Raw genomic sequence first — 17,370 nt, forward strand, 5'->3', positions numbered from 1 at the left:
GGGTCCCCGGCGGGGCGCGGGGCGGGCTGGGGAGGGGAGCGGCGGCGGGCCGGGCCGGGGGCCGCGCTCACCGGGCGTCCTGTCCCCGCAGCTGCTGCCCCGGCGCACCGACTGGACCGGGAAAGAGCACCCCAGGACCTACCAGAATCTGGTGAGACATTCACAGCGCACTGCAAAGAAACTTTTCCCTGAGTCGAATAAAAATTGAATTTCCCGCAATTTTTTACAGAGACAAAAACTTGGCCCCAGAACGGGAAAGCTGCAAAGGCCACGGGGAGGGTTGGGAGGCCGGAGCGGGGGCTGCGGGGGGCGGCGGCCGGGGGTGCAGACGCCCCGGGGCCGCAGGGGCCGCGGACAATTTATTTGTGATATTTTGTTAATGTGCTAGAAATAAAGATACGTCATGAGTGTTGTGCAGTGCAAGGCCGGAGGAGGAGGGGCCGGCGCGCGTGTCCGCGGGGGCGCGGGCGCGCGCGCGAGGCGGCGGGAGCGGGAGCGGGAGCGGGAGCGGCGCAAGCCTGGAGAGCGCGCTCGCCAGCTCCTCGCTTGCTCTGCACGCGCGGCCGGCTCAGCTTTCTCCAGACCCACACAATAGCTGGTGACTAACTGCTCCGAAGTGGCATTAGCATTTCACAAGAAGGCCTTTGAGCCACGGAGGAACCTTGGCAAGATTTTTTTTTTCCTTTTTATTTTTTTCCCCTTCTCTGTCTTTTGTTTTCTGTAGATTCAGACCTAGATTTTTAATTTTTTTTAATCTTTTTTTTTGGTTGGAGGCGGTTAGATATGTTTGATGGTAGTCACCCAGCGGCACACTGTGCATTATACAAACAGATCGGCCGAAGAATAAACCTGGAAGTTTTAATAGGCGTTTTCTAATTTTGCTTTTTCTTCGGGTATATTACCGTCCTTTATTAAAAGTCATTTATAGAGGCATTGAAGAGTCGTGGTTTTATCTGCGTAGTTGCCTTGGAGTTGACCTTTGGCTTTTAAGTTTTTGTTTATATTGAGATGTTTTTGTTTAATTGATTGAAAAATAACGTTTTTTTTCTTAATAGTTTGTGAGTTTCCAAAGGTAATAATTTACAAACAATTGATTTCCAAAAATGGAGCTCTCATGAGTATTGTGAATGGTAAGGTAAAGCCTCACTGTTAGTTTACTTCAGTAAAAGAGCTGCAGTTTCCACAGCATCATCTTCTTTGCCTAAGATAGAAGTTGGTATAGTTGTTTGTATGAACGTGCTGAATAGCCGTCACAGCAGGGCCCATTGGACAGTTGAGATTCAGACAATGCATTGAAAAATTTGTTTTGAGATGTTTTTGACTCTTAGAGGTAGTTGTAATGATTAATGCTCTCAGGGCTGTAGTGATTAGTCGTTCAGAATGAATGTCTCTGAAGTGATGACATGGCATGATTTTGATAGCTTTTGCTTGGTTTTGGGTACAATCGAATAGCTTTTGTGTGTGTGTGTCTTAAGATTTATTATAAACTACTGGTTACGGTGTGGTTGTTTAGGCTTTAGAAACGTAGTGGAGAATATTTTCACTTCCATGTTAATTTTCAAGTATCAAATTAGGGAAGTTCAGTCAGTTACTTGGTCCAAAGTGATTGAGATTTGAAGTGTACTCCTGGGTTTACTATTTGCAGTATTGGAAATTTTTACATTTATGCTTTTTACAAAAATCTTAAGTGTATTTTCATGCCTTTCTGACTATTTAAGAAAAAACAACACAATGATACAGCATTTTTTTTTTCAACCAAACTCATTTTTTCCTTTCTTTAAAAATCCCACAAATTCCTAGTCACTGAATATGGCTGTCTGGTTAACTTAAGAGACTTTAAGTAATGCTATGTTTCTTGAATGAAGCCAACTAGTAGTGTTTTTGACAAATACTGGGAATGGTTAATCTGTGTAGGAGTATCACTTTGTTTTTTGAAATGATTTTAGAGGTGGTTCTTAGGCTCAAATAGTAGTATGAAATATTTGTAGTCAGTTTTTTAAACTTCATAAGCTGTTGTCAGTATGTTATTTATCAAAAGCCACTTGTTTTGCACGAAGGTGGTTTTTCTTGCTTGAAGAAGTTTTTAACCTCAAAAGCTAACAATGACTTTACCCTAAAGACAGGTAGACACTCTTCCAGAACTTGTGTTTGAGCTCTTTTATTTACTCAGCATAGAACCACGATGGGTGCAGGGCGGCCTTTTGAAGCCTTTTGAAGTGCATTCACATCCAGGAAGCTATATGCTGAGCTGGAAGAATGTGGGTTAACTTTATGTCACTTTAACTGTAGCTTTAAACCATTTTGATTGTCAGGGTTTTGAGCATATTGGTACATATGAAGATTGTATGTTTTGCTAAACAAATGCATACTCACTTGAATATTCTGAGTCTTAATTCAGTCTCATGAGTTAAAGTTTTTCTTTTTGCACATCAAATTGAATTAACAAAAATTGATTTAAAATTATTTGGTGAGTAAAAATGTAGTTTGAACTTCGACTTGAAAATGGTTTGGAGTATTAACTTATAAACTGAACAGTAATTTAAGCATAAAATTCATGTGAAATTGGAATTTTCTAGAAAATCTTTAGGAAAGAGATATATGTTTGTACTTAATGAGTTTAAAAATAAGTATTTATCAACATTGATGGCTTCTAAATAGAATTCCAATGTTATTCAGTTTTGGCCTTGAGGAAAATGGAGTTTGCAGTGCAGTTTTGAAAGTTTTGTAAGTTAGAAAAGTAAAGATGACATATTTATTTAATATATGAAGGAAAAGGGGAATTCTTACAAGCTGAGAATTTTGTTTTTGGCATTAAGAATGTGATGGATTATTAACTGTAGGAACACTTAAAATATTTTTGTAAAAGTGAAGGGAATTTGATAGGATAATTGTTTTTGGCACGATTTAAGTTTATTTAGACTTTATATTTGTTAACCTGGATTTTTTTTTAATTTTTAAAGGATATTTTTTCAATTACTTGCCAGAGTTCTTTTACATGAAGCCAGGTATTAGGCCAAAAAAGTTTCTTGTTTTTAACTTTTTTATTTTTAGATAGCCTGGCCTTGAACTGAACATAGCTGAGATTGACCTTGATTTTTCTGTTGTTCTTGCTTTCACCCCCAGAGTGAGGGTTACAGGATATTTTATGAAGTACTGGGATGTGCATGCTGGATGAGCACGTCACAATTGAGCTGGCTACATGTTCCGTCCAACCAGATTGTTAGAGATTAAGAAGTTTTTTGGACAGTGTTTTCATTTTTGTATAATGGGATTTCACTCCTCCTAGGGTGGTCTGGAACCTGCTGCAGTCTATACTGGCTTTTAGTTCTCTGTAGTCCTGCCTCAGCTTCCCTAGCTGGGATTATAGACATCAGCACTTGGCTCATTTCTTACTTGTGTATTTGAATTTGTTGGTTTCTCAGTTCCTCTTCCCAGTTGTCTCCTTAATTAGTCCTGACTGCTATTTTATTAGAGCTTAAAGCAAATTATTAAAGCATTTTCACCAGACTTGGGATGCTTTGATTACATTTTATTTATAAGTTATTCTGCTAATTTGTTTATATAATATAATTTTGCACTATTAAAAATAACCATATTTTGTTTTCTTAAACTGATTGCGTGTCGTTAGAAATCTTTTTGTTAGAGTGAAAGAATTGTCTTAAAGCCGGGTGACAATTAGCTTGCAGGTGATATGGGCAAATTCTATAATTTATTACTCTTATCTTGGTTATTTCTAACTGTATGTAAAAACATGGATGGAAAATGGTCTGGGAATATGATTTTGAGTTAGAAATAGCTATACGTTGTTTTAAGTGCTTAGCATTCATTTTGGAGTTTAATTTTTTGAAATGGAAAGTTAAATCAGTAGAAATCATGCCAGTTTGGAAGTTGAATAAATGCTTTTCATAGTACCATTCTTTCTGCTAATGAAAAACAACTTGGGGAGGAAAGAGTTTATTTTCACCTAGAACTCCCAAGTCACAGTTCATCACTGAGAATTCAGAGGAACTGAAGTCAGAAACCTGGAGGCAGGAACTGAATCAGAGGTCTTTGGAAGACCTCAGTTTATTGATTGACTCCCCCAGCTTGCTCAGCTACTTTTCTTATGCAGCTTAGGCTGGCCACCACCCACTGTGAGCTAGATCCTCAGTTTGCCCTTAAGGTACCTTCCGTATTTAGAGGAAAGTTCCTTCAATGAGGTTCCCTTTTCCCAGATGTCAAGTTGACAACTTGAGTGTTTATAATACTATTTCTTCTTGTAAAGATGAATGATTTTTAAGATAGTAGCCACTTTGTGAATACCTCTTTATTGCTGTATAATTACTGTGTTTTTCACTTTGTAAGTAAATTAGTAAGTTACTGGTAACTTCAAATTCAGAGATGAATAGAGGAACCATGAATAGAATTTACTGTGTCTTAGGTACATATATATTTAGAGTATGCTGATTAAAGTGAAAGTCATGGAATACAACTTAGAGGTAAGCGTAAGGAAAGTGATAATATATTAGATGTCTTAAAACTAGGAATTTCTGGTCTGTATGAGGGTATGTTGAAGATGTGAGTATAAGTCTTTTCCAGATTGGGAGAGAGCATATGAGGAGGTAGATATGTAGTGGTAGCATTATAAAGTTGTCTGTTTTTTTTTTTTTTTGTTCTTTGTTTTTGTGTGTGTGTGTTTTTCCTTCATTTTTAAATTCTTTGGGAGTTTCATACATGTGTGTGATGAATTTTCGCTATTTTTTGAAATTGTAATTTGAGTTTCAATTAAATAGTAAGCTTAGCTTGGTAGTTTATAAAATTGAGCTTTAAAAATGACTTACAATTTTATGTATGCAGTTATTCTGTTGGTGCTTAGCATCCATTTTTTAACAATTAGATGCATTTATAAAGTTTATATGTGTACTTATATGTAGGTGTTCATGAATGTGTGATTGTGGTGGTCAGAACAACCTTGGGCTGTTGCTCAGGTACCATCCACTTTTTTTTTCCCCCAGTAATTTTACTGACCTACAACTTTCTCAGTAGGTTTGCCTGGCTGTTCAACAAGTACCAGGGACCCACCACCTGTTTGTCCTTCTAGAGCTGGAATTATTGTGGATGCCTGGTATTTTTAAACATGAGTTCTGAGGCTCAAACTTATTTCTTTACCAACACTATCCCCCAAACCTATGGAGTTTTTAAATAAGTCCACATAAGATTCTTAATACTTAAATTGCAAAGTGATATGGACATTAAAGGGATAGTGGAATTGTACCTTTGCTAACTGCGTGGTGGAGGTTTATAGATAACAAATCAACCTTAAAAGTCTGGGAATAGTAGTTGGTGTAGGGTTTGGGTTTGCTCTTGGCAACCTTAGTAACAGTAGTAAAGGTAGAAAGAACTGTGTGGTAGTGTAAAGTTTTCTATAAGGAAAGGGTTTCTATTTGAGATATATATATGTACTTAGAACTTTATCAATCTAGCTAATACTTTACTTTAAAAAGCTACTTTAAAATTTTAGAAAGTACTATGTAGTTTTTAGACTTGAAGGTAAAAAACCCCTAAGACATAGAAAAAAGATCAGTGAATGTAAAGCAGTAAATAATTTCTTAAGTATTGTAAATAAGTTTGTAGAAATATTTTGCTGTTAATTTCCGTGAAACAGCAAACTTTAAATATTTGGTTGGTTGAGTTATCTTGAACTAGGCTGGAGTTATAGCTCCTGTGGTTAGTTAGCACTTGCTTAGTGTGAGTGAGGTCCTGAGTTCAATTCCCTGGACCAAGAGAAGGAAAAACAACCCTGAACATATTAGAGACCAAATGAAGCCTTTTTCTGGAACTTCGGAATAGGTAAAGAGAGACTGAGAATTAACATTGGCTCCTTCTATTCAGAAGTTTGTGGCATTTAAAGCCATAGTAGTTTGTTGTTAGAATAAAGAGAATGTGTTCCAAACAATTTAATAATTCAGAAATTGTATTAATTCTTAGGTTAGTTTTAGGATAAATACTGTCAAGTTTTTTTTGTTTTTTGTTTTTTTGTTTTACCAATTTAGAGGTTCTTTTTAACGATAGGCTACAAGTTTTTGTCCTTGTTGATTACATCTGGAAATTCTTTATCCGCAGGCATTTTTCTCTGTCCCAAGTTTCGTTATTATCTACCTATTTTGTGGCACTTCATCATATGGACAATTTATTTTGAGCAGTACCTAATATAATGTGTAAATTCATTCTTAGGAATAGTTTTCTTATGTGCATTTCAGGATTCTCGGAACAATGTGTTTAATATTAACTCACATGGCCTTGATTTCCTAGTTTATTTTTTGACTTCAGGAAGATAAGGCATATGAGCACGTTGGGCATAAGAGTATCATCTCAGTAGGAATTTTAAGGTACTTTTGTAATTATATCTAGAAGTGATAAAGACTGTCAAATTTAGGAAATCTGAAAATTACAGTGTTTTCAGTTTCATATTTTGTTTGAGAGGATATTTTGGTAACATGAATAAAACCTTTTTGAAAAATTTTTTTGAGAAGTTATGAAAGCAAAAGTTTATAAATTACTTTGCAATTAATAAGGTATTGAGCATGTGGATATAAGGGTATAAGTATTCTATGATGTCAAGAAAATTAAACTTTTATTTGTGGAATTTGAGAATATATGGTATTATAAGTCCAAAATAATGATAGAGAACAGTCATTTATACAAATTTGAGAACTTTTGATTACTGCTTAAGAGGCAGTCATCATTTGTCTCTAGGCAAGTCTCCCTTTAGTTAGTTATTCAGTATACATTCCTGTGCAGTCTTTGAGCTTTCCCTGATTGTTGGAGGAGAAGTTTTGATACTAAGGAAATCAAGCAGTAACTGTCTGGTATATCCTCTGCTTAGTTTAAAATGAAACTAATGTAATTTGTCATAACATTTCAGTTGATAGTAACATGTTAAAGACATAGTAGCAAAGGATGTTGTGGGTCTGCTACAGCAGCATGACATGCTGGGTTTCTGTCAGGGGTAGAGAGGAGATACATAGCTTGGGAAAAGTTGTAACAATACAAGAAATCACTACTGTGAGCTGAGTCCTTTTGCTTTGGTTTACTTTTGGAGTGGTGAAACCCAGCTTGTAGCAGTTTGGTGAAACAAACGTAAGCCTTCACTGTCTGTAAATGTGAGTTGATAATTGTTTTGAGTACTGAGACTGAAACACAACTAAGAATGAAACTGGATGCTCTGTTTTTACATAGACTCTTAAGATGAAGCAACTTAAGGATTTTTTTTTTCCTATCCATCAGAAAGTAACTTCGTCAGAGTCAAAAATTTGAGTTTTAAATTATATTCTTAACATGTTTGAGAGATAATTTTTTTTTTTTTTTTTTTTTACAAATTTTGCTTAGCAAATGTGATTTGATTTTAAAAACTCAACATGTTACTCTTAAGAAGTCATTTTGTGGTGTTTTAAATTAATTTGAATAGTGTACCCCAACTTTGCTGTATGGAGGAACCTTTAAGACTGTTTTACCAAAACAATCAGATTTTAAATGAATAAAGTTTGAAATATTTGTATCGCTGTTTTCTTTAACTGACAGACACTGTATTGATAAGACCAGCTGAAATGTGTTCTTAGGGTTGACTGAAATCTTGAAGTCACTCATTTTATGTTTTCCAAGTAGTTTGTGTAAATAGACTTCTAAGATTGATTTTGATGTTTGGCAAGGTTCTGTATTTATTGTTAAGCATTTTATAAGGAAATTATGAAAATCTAGGAATTCTCAATACTATTTTGTAAATAGTAGTTAATCTAATTGAGAATATTTGATTTTACTTATTGATTGTAAGTTTTTAATGCTCAAGCTTTTGTGATTGGGGGCGGGGAGGACTAAAATTTTGAGAAGGAAACAGTACTATAAACAGCATTGGAATCTGGAGACCTAAACTTGATTAGCTTGTCTCCTGTTTTCTGAAGGTAAGTCCTTAAGCAGATTAGCTACTTTTTCTTTACCTATGACATAGATGGAGTTTCCTCACATTTTTTTTTTTGCAAGTCTTTAATCATTACAGTTAAATTATGAAAAATGGCATAAATGTTTTTTTTTTTTTTCCCTGTGGAGAAACTGGTAAAGGTTATTTAGGAAATGGACACTAGGTTTAGAGATGTAGATGAGATTTAAGTCACTCAGATGTCAATAGCTTGTACGTCTGAAAGTTTTGAGACGTTTAGTTTTAAAAATTTGGGATTTTTATAATAAAGCTTAAGGCTTAAAAACTGATACATTTTTTATTTGTATTTTTTAAAAATATTCTAGAATAGTCAGGTTGTATTCTATTTAACTAGCCTTTTATAATACAGAAGAGAGAGAGCAGAAGTAACCAGCCCTTCTGATCTGACAAAGTTTATTGGTGTAATTACTGGAAGAATGAATATGAATACTTCAATTAAAACATTATGTTAATGCCAAACATTGAACTTCACTTTTGTAAATACCAATTTGCTAAGGAAAAGGACATTTTTAGGTCTACATAGGCAAATCAAGTAATTGCAATGAACCTATGTAGCTAATCTTATAATGAAACTTCACTGGAAAGATTTTTATTATTGATATGTAATATTCTTGTATATGTGTTATGAAAGTAGAAGAGAAACTGGCAAGGGAACAAAGGGGAGAATGGCAAATAGGGAGAAATATGCATTTTAAACTTGTATGAAATTAAAAAAAAATAAAGAGACTCAGAACTATTTCTCTGGGTAGGTAAGTTTTCTCCCCAGTATATGGGTCAATATGTAATATGTTCTTGGAGTATGATTAAAGTAACAGTTGACTCTACTGGTTGCAGTGCTAAGGACATCACATTTAAATAACTTAGTGATGATGCCTTGTTGTGGTGATGAGGACACTGGATTTAACAAGCTTTCTCCATTCTCATTGCATGCAAGTCTGATGCCAGGTTGTTTGGATTTGGTGTTTTATAAGCTACTGACCTACCTTTTCTTTAAAAGTTGAGTAAGAGTTGTTCTTTTAGCTTTTTGAGTTGGGATTTCTCTGGGGCCTTGGCTGTCTTGGATCTTGCTCTGTAGACCAGGCTGGCCTTAGATATGCCTGCCTCTGCCTCCCAAGTGCAGAGATTAAAGGTATGCCATACCCAGCTACAGCCCAGCTCATGAAGAATCATAGTATGTCTAGTGGAAATCAGTGGCTTTCAGTTACATAGTTAGATGTCATAGTTACATCTTGACTAATAACACTACCTTCTAATAGTTGCCAACCTTTTTGTCTAGAAGGGATAGCTGCTTATATTGGATAGTGTGTGTCTTAGTTTCCTTTTCTTTTGTTATAAACACCATGACCAAAGGAAGCTTGGGGGAGGAAAGGGTTATTCTGTCTCACAACTTAAGATTACAGTAGTATACTGGAGGGAAAAATAAAGCAAGAATCTGGAGGCAAGAACAGAAATGCCAGGGAAGAACACACTTTACTCTTCCTGGTTTATTCTCTATGGCTTGCTCAGACTGCTTTCTTATACAACACTGGACCCTGTCAAGGGGTCACAACCCACAGTAAGCTCTTGCGACTTCCCACATCAACCATTATTTAAGAAAATGTTTGGTATTAGCAACCAATCAGCTTAGTTTTTTCCTGTTTTTCTAATATATTGCAGTTTACTTTTTCAGATGATTCTATCATTCAAATGCAGCTAATTCTAGAAGTACTTTTTATGTGATATGAGAAAGAAGGGATAGACCTGTGATTTTTGACCAGAGTGGAAAAGAAATGAGAAGAGCTGTATTTCTTTCAGAAATTTTTTGACCCTGATGTGAGAAACATTGCTAGATTTAGGGATCATTCTTTGGGGGGGGTGGGTCAGTAAATATGACTGGCATGGTAAAGTTTCTGTTTTTTAAGGATGTGTGCCTAATGTTGACTTGGAGATTTATGATGGTAGTTTTGCAGATGAGCTCTTAAACAACTAGGGAGCTTCCAGGTGTCCTGAGGAAGTTGAATGAGCAAGGCTAAAATTAGATGTAAATTTTGAATTAGCATAACAAAGAGGGAATGTAATGTGAGGAAATCCTGTGTGGATTTGGCTCTTCACAGCTAAACTTTATTACTTTGTGGCCAGGTAGAAGAGGATAACCCTGTAATCCCGGTAGAGGGAATGGTTAACCCCATAGAGGGAATGGTTTCACAGAGAAAAGTGGAAAATAAGGAGGAAGTATTCAGCTGGCCTAGATGATAGCAGAGACATTAAGATAAAGATTAATTAAAAAGACCAACAAGGCCTTTGTTTTTTTAGTGCTTTTGTATTTATTTCAAAAATAAACTTGGGATCCTACTGTCAATATTATGTTTTTAATAAAATTTTAATAATTGTAGGTTCATGGGTAAGAGAAAGCAGGAGGAGCTTATGTGCACTGAGGTTCACTGAGAATATTTTGCAACATCATGTTGATGATATTGACTTTGATTGAGTATAAGGATCTCATTTAAATTCAAATTTCTCCCACCCTTGCTTGCTTGTACATGTACACTGTATGTGATTAACTTTATTTTTCCCCTAATATGTGAATTACATGTAATACATAACTTGGAGCGTAAAGTAGCAGTTGACATTTACACAACAGGTGCAATACTAAGGGCATTTCATTTATCCAAGACCATCGACAAGTACAGGGATCTCTTACACTCTCACTCTAACAGGGCCGTGCCTGCCTTTTATTTCTAAAATGGTATCTCAAAAAGTGATGTAACTTGAATCAGATTTATGCAAATGACAGTTGTTTTAGACGGAGTCAAAAAAATGAGGGAAGAAATGAGACTGGTAATAAACCATTTAAACATAATGTTTAAGGAGGCAGGCAAGCAATGGAAACATCTGGATGAGAAAAACTGAAAGGAAATAGAGAACAGGTCAGGCAGGATTTGAGGGTTTCACTAAGAAGGAACATGAGGATGTTTAATGTAGGTATGAATAGGAAGGAGATAATTGAGAAGAACTTGAAATGTAAGGACTAGCTTATCCTTTGAGATTTCTTTGAAGTCAGGATTCAAAGCATAGGTAGAGGGTTTAGATCTTATATATTAAAGGGAACAATTGTGCTCAAAAACAGAATAGATTCAGTTGTGGCTTTAAGGGTTTGATGAGGATGAATCCTCCACCCTCACCCTCAAACTTCCAGTAAGTGAGAAAGGAGTATGGAAAAGAGGAGCTTATGCCTTAGGAAATTGTCTCAATTAACTATAACACAGTATAACAAAAGCCGCATTTCATTAGACAAAGTTTACACTCTATAAATTCCTAACTAAGGTTCTAAGCCTGTCTTCCCCAAGGCTGCTCACCTGTGCCTTAGATCTTAGCTGAATGTCAGGTTCAGTCTCTAATAGAAGGGATTTGAAGATCAGGACCCTGCGAGACTCTCCAGCTGCAGGGCAGATCAAGGTGGCATCTCCAGATGTGCAGAGCAGAGCCTCACTCATGGCGTCTGCTTATGCACTCTCCAGTGGCCGTTGTGGGGCTCTAATTGTGAGTGGGTGAGTGATGTCATTGAGTTTAGATACAGCCTTGGGTGTAGTGGAGATCCTCACTAAGCTCTTTTTGCATGTCTAAAAATGAGCATTTTTTTTCTGTGCTCATTATAGAAAGAAGCAGTTTGTCTTTACCCTACCCTTACCCCTGAACACATACTTTTTGGTGATAACAGCTTACAGACTGCTGAAGAGAAACAGTGACAATGAAAACACTGAGATACTACATTCTCCAGGGTTACTTATGTAAGAATATTTTAATAGTACTAATACTTTCCTTTTTCATTTAGAATTTGGTTTGGGGAGTTTACTGTGACAAAAATGTTTGAAGCCATTAAATAAAGCATTAAAATGTATAAAGTGAAATATTATTTTGTTTCTTCTATTTTTATGCACTAGGATAGGTGCTAATGTTTTCAGACTGAATAGTGGCAAAGTCAGTGCTTTTTGTTGTTGTTGTTAATATGTTCATTTACTTAAATAATCATTTAACCCCTTGAAGTACTCTTAGGTATCAAGTAGACAGGCAAACAGTTCTAATCCTGTGTCTTACATGGGACACAGACTTGGTTGATGATTCCAATATGGTATATGGTTTTCTGTAATCTCAGGTAGAGAGATGTGAAATGGATTTCTGATGAGAATTATAGTTACCGTTAGATTCTCATTGAGGCTTAAAGTATCAAAATATATGCATGCTACAAAGTGTTAAGGGAAAATTGAAACTGAAAATGAAACTGAAAATGAAAACAAATGTGCAAAGAGAGGGGGGGTAAGGTGGTTGAAGAGCTCATGGAAGGCAGTGAAGCACAGGAGGAAAGTAAGGTGTGGAAGTGGGCGGGTAAAGAAAAGATTGCCAGTAGTCAAGTCAGTTTCTATATTTAATACCTCAAAGCTGGAGAAAGCATAGCATCTAAGAACTGAATATGTCTTTTCAAACTTGAAAGAGTTCAGTTTGGAAATATTCTATATTACCAAAGAAAGCTTTAAAAGTCTAAAGACCATTATAAACTAAAGTTAACAAATAATGAACTACATCTGGCTAAAATAAAGTGAAAAATTGAAAAAGTCACATTACAATACTTGTATGTGTGCTCAGTGTTTTGAGAGCATTTGTAGCTCTTGTCGAGGGCCTGTACCTGCTCAGGCATCTTATAACCACATGCAGCTCCAGTTCTGGGGATACTTTCTTGCCTCTACAGGCACTGCACACACACACACACACACATACACATACATACACACACACACACACACACACACACACACACACACACACACACATATGCATGCACTCTCGCGCACGCACACACAGATTTGAAAAACTTCTTAAGATAATTATGTACTTTTGATCCAAAAGGGATCTTATTAAATAAATACTCTAGGCCTTTTCATTTAAAATTTAGTTATTTATTTTTTGTAATTTAAGGGGTGTGTGTGTGTGTGTGTGTCTGTCTGTCTGTCTGTCTGTCCATGAATGCATGCAGGGAATAAGGATGATTGTGGGTGTTCTGCTTTTATCACTCTGTCTTAGTCCTTTGAAATGGTCTTCTGCTGATTTGGGCACTAGACTATTTGTCAGAAAACTTCAGTAGTCTTCCTATCCCTATTCTCAGTTCTGGGATTATAGGCATATTTTACATTTTTATGTGGACTCTAGGGATTTGAACTCTGCTCCCCATCTCTTGCTTGCTCAGTGAGTACTCTACCTGTTGAACCAAATTCCCAGGCATAATTGTTTTTCCAGTCCACACAGTAATTCTTTATGAGGTAAAGTGCAATGATAGATACATATAGGTTATATGGTTATAAATCAGTGTTTAGCACATCTATCACCTGATACATTTATCATAGAATTGTAGTAAGAACACTTAAAATTGTGTGAGCTGTTTAGATAACTCTGTAACTTTGCCTTGTATGCAGAATTCAGAATTTTCTGGGACCAAGCAAAGAAAAGGATAAATATAATTAAAAAAACTCTTATTTTGTTTTGTTTTCTTCTAAACATTAAAGATAATTTAATTTATTACTCATTAGTGTTTCCTAAAGTATGTTCTGAGTATGACAGATACTAGGGAGAAAATAGTGCTGCAGCTAACTAAGCAAGTTAGGGAAATTACGGGCTAAACAACTAGATTTATCTAGTTTCTGAGAAGTGTTACTGACACTGGCCAGAAGGGTATATTGTGCATAATTTGTAATGCATATTTTATTAAGGTTCTTTTTTTCTAAAGGCATTTATTCTGCCAAGCCTTTTTGAACACTTAACCTGTGTGTGTGTGTGTGTGTGTGTGTGTCTCTCTCTGTATTCTTGATTCTGATATTTTTAATTATCAGTGTGACAGTACCACATTATCTTGACAATAGAATATTTCTAGAGTAAGATTTGTTCCTCTTATGACTCCAACTTAGAAGGATGTTTATTAGCCAACATTGAAAAATATTTACATTAGTCTTCAGAGTATAATAAAACCTAGAGATGTATTTCGGTGGTAGACTGCTTGCTGAGTGTGCTCAAGACCCTCTACCTCTCCACAAAGGAAGGGACTATAAAAAAAATGTTTTATATTCTTATAAAAATATACATTTTTCTTTATATTCTTATAAAAGTTTATAGAAAGATAATATAAGATTCAATAAAAAGATTCATCTATTTACATTTCCACAATATGAATTAAGAAATTTGTATTAGGATTACCCAGTGGATGAAATAGTTTGAAACCTGGGCTCAAGGCCTCTTGTCACCCATACAGATTATGGCAGTTCATTTGTTTATGTGCATTGTACTCTACTTATGTTTGCCACTAATGTTTAGTATATTAGAACCTATTAAATACCAGTAATACTTTTTCAGAGCAAATTTATGAGGGAAATGGTTTTTTATTTACCTTTTTCTTTATCTTTAACATCTGGATACTTAGACCATTAGTCTTTGTTGATTCAGTTGTGAAATCATAAATTGTATATGTGGCTTACTGAAACCACAACCTCACACTAAAGAAAATAGCAGTAAAAGGCAAGCTAAGTTTTACTATTAGTCATGGTTTTTATCTGAAGAATCATCGTGGTTCTCAGCACATGTTTAAGAGCACCACTTCTACAATGGGACATATTTCATAACTTTGATAGGTAAATGTAAAGTTGTAAGATAGTATATGTTTGTTTTAATTTAATTCAGTTTAGTTTTTGAGACTTCACTGAAAGATAAAATAATAAAAAGTGTTTGTATTATGATTGCAAATGCTGCTGAAACTTGTTTGATGCAACAGTTAGAATTTAATTTTACCCCCACTTTTTGAAAGAATTTGGGTAAATTAAAAATTTAGCATGGTGGTGCACATGAGGCAAAGTCAAGTAATCTCTTAGTTTGAGGCCAACATGATCAACATAGTGAGTTCTAGAACAGCCGGGGCTAAGTGGAGGAAACTCTGTCTCCAAAAATAACAACAAAAGTTAGCATAGATGGCACATTAAAAATTCCCAAAGTTTGTATAATGAGAACCTAAAAATACTAATTGTCTTTAATTTTTAATTATTTTAGAGATACAATAGCAGTTTGAAAACACTGATTTTTTTTTTTAAGTTTTGTTGTTGCTGCTTAAGTTTTAGGAAATCCAACAAAATATAAAATATACCATGTAATGCTATATATTTTTTTGTTCTGGGGTGGTGTTATTCCATCCAGGCTGACCTCAACTTCACACAGTGGAGGATCTGCATGTCCAAACTACTGGGACCATAGGTGTGAACCACCAGATCTTATGTATATAGTGTTAGAGAGATAAAAACCCAGAGCCTCATGCATCCTAGGCAAGCTCTATCAAGCAAAGTATAGCCTCAGCCCTGAAACTGTACATTTATCATTTCTTTGTATCACCCATTAAATTAATTTATAGAACCTTTTGCATTAGTTTATATTAATTTATAGTACCTTTTTCTTTCTTGGTGTACTAAATGATACTGTGAAATAAGTAGTTTAACAAAATCTGAACATTCTCTTGGAGTGTTGATTGACCTAAACAGATTGTAATTTTAAAAACTGCTAACGTTACAGAGCAAATATTTTTGTTTGGGACATAATAGGTGCCTGTGTCTGTTTTTGACAAAATAGGTGAAGTATTATAGACACCTTGCACCTGATCACTTGCTGCAAATCTGTCATCGACTAGGACCTCTTCTTGAGCAAGAAATTCCTCAGAGTGTTCCTGGAGTACAAACTTTATTAGGAGCTGGAAGACAGTCCTTGCTACGTACAAATAAAAGTATGAATGTTTTCTATTACAGTCTGGATCTTCTTTTTCTCACTTTTTTGTGTTTTATTTTTGTATTCATGAAATGTATGTTTTAATAGGTTGCAAGCATGTGGTATGGAAAGGATCTGCTCTGGCTGCACTACACTGTGGGAGGCCACCAGAGTCTCCAGTTAACTATGGTAGCCCACCTAGCATTGGTGAGTTGAATTTACTATGTTATGATATCCTCTGGGTAAAGAATTCTTGAAAATAACATTTTTTAGTTACTGTGCTGTCAGAGAACTTTTTATCTGTACATACTATATATATCAACATTCAAAGGCAGAAACCTTAGGTAAATAGTTTTAGTAATAAAGTCATAATGTATAATTATAAATTATCTTTTGAAGACTGATTATCTCATTAATGTTTTAGTTGTCCTAAAGTTTCCTTACTAAAAATTACATATTGAGTTAATTGGTGTTATAATTCAATTTAGCTATAATGTTAGTTAGCAAACAACTAGTTTGGTTTTCTCTTAATAGCATGGCATATTTTTGTCTAAAGTTTCAAAGAGAACAAACTTGCAAATAAGTCTTCCTCTTGAGTTGCTTTATAGACTCAGCCTAGTACCTCTTAGTACTATATTTTGTCTTCGAATTAATAGAGCATCCTCAGGACTGAAGTTCTTGATCTTGTCACCCTTCCAGTATATTGTCTAACACTGTAATATTAATTTGTATGACTGTACCTTTGCTCTTTGCAAAGAAATATGCAAAGTCAAATTCTTACATGTTAGAGACTTATTTCTTGTACCAGGATGTTGACGCCTGGCATTAGAGATCGTCATGTGTTAGTTCTAGCTTCTTCCCTCATGTGCACTATCCTGCTTGATGTCCATTTTTTGGAGATGAAAAATGCTCATTATTTTAAAGTAATGTCTGCTTCATTATTTTTCCTTTGTAGAACTTTACTTAAACAAATGCAGAACTTTTTTTGATGTCGTCTGTTACTCTCTTGTCTGTTTACATTTTTTCTTTCTTTGATAATACCCTGATATTTTTATTATCATAATCATAGTTTATCATATTTTATTTTTCTTCCTGGTGAGATTTAACACAATTTTAATCTTAATCTAACATTAAGAAGAATTCCATTTTGATTATATATACTGCTTTTTCCTATTCATCAATTTCTCCTTCAGTTTTCTGTGTCCATTGTTCCTCTCTTCCCTTGAGCTCATGCTCTGTCCCTCAACACTCTGCACCTAGTTCTCCTCACAGAAGCATGGTCATGCCAGCCTGCTTTCTTAGTAGCTGCTTTCCTTCCACAATTCACTTTCTTATGTTTTCTGTTTCATAGTTTTCATATAATGGTTTACAGTTTGTGCTAGTCATTTTACACTTAAACTATTTTCTTTTTGTATTACCATTTGTTTCTTATTTTTTTTTAAAATATATTTTCATTTGGCACAATGTTAACATAGAATTCTTTCACTTTTCTATGTTCTATAAGTAGAAAGGAACATTGTCTCTTCACGATTATTTCCCTACCCCCCCCCCCCCCCCCCACCCCCCCCCCCCCCCACCCCCGCCCACCCGCCCCCACGCCCCCACCCCCAACCCAAGGCGGTAGTTTTTTGAAG

At 35.4% G+C, this 17,370-nt stretch overlaps 1 protein-coding gene across 1 annotated transcript in view; it reads left to right on the plus strand.

The window, feature by feature from the left end:
- Positions 1-17,370, plus strand: part of Phip (pleckstrin homology domain interacting protein) — a 106,338-nt gene that overhangs the window by 772 nt on the left and 88,196 nt on the right. The window contains exons 3-5 of the mRNA XM_028756184.1: positions 64-151; positions 15,605-15,755; positions 15,845-15,943. Coding sequence (XP_028612017.1) covers positions 64-151; positions 15,605-15,755; positions 15,845-15,943 — 338 coding nt within the window. The remainder of the gene's footprint in view (positions 1-63; positions 152-15,604; positions 15,756-15,844; positions 15,944-17,370) is intronic.

Source organism: Grammomys surdaster, unplaced genomic scaffold (genome assembly GCF_004785775.1).
Source record: "Grammomys surdaster isolate TR1022 unplaced genomic scaffold, NIH_TR_1.0 126113, whole genome shotgun sequence".
Lineage (NCBI taxonomy): Eukaryota > Metazoa > Chordata > Mammalia > Rodentia > Muridae > Grammomys > Grammomys surdaster.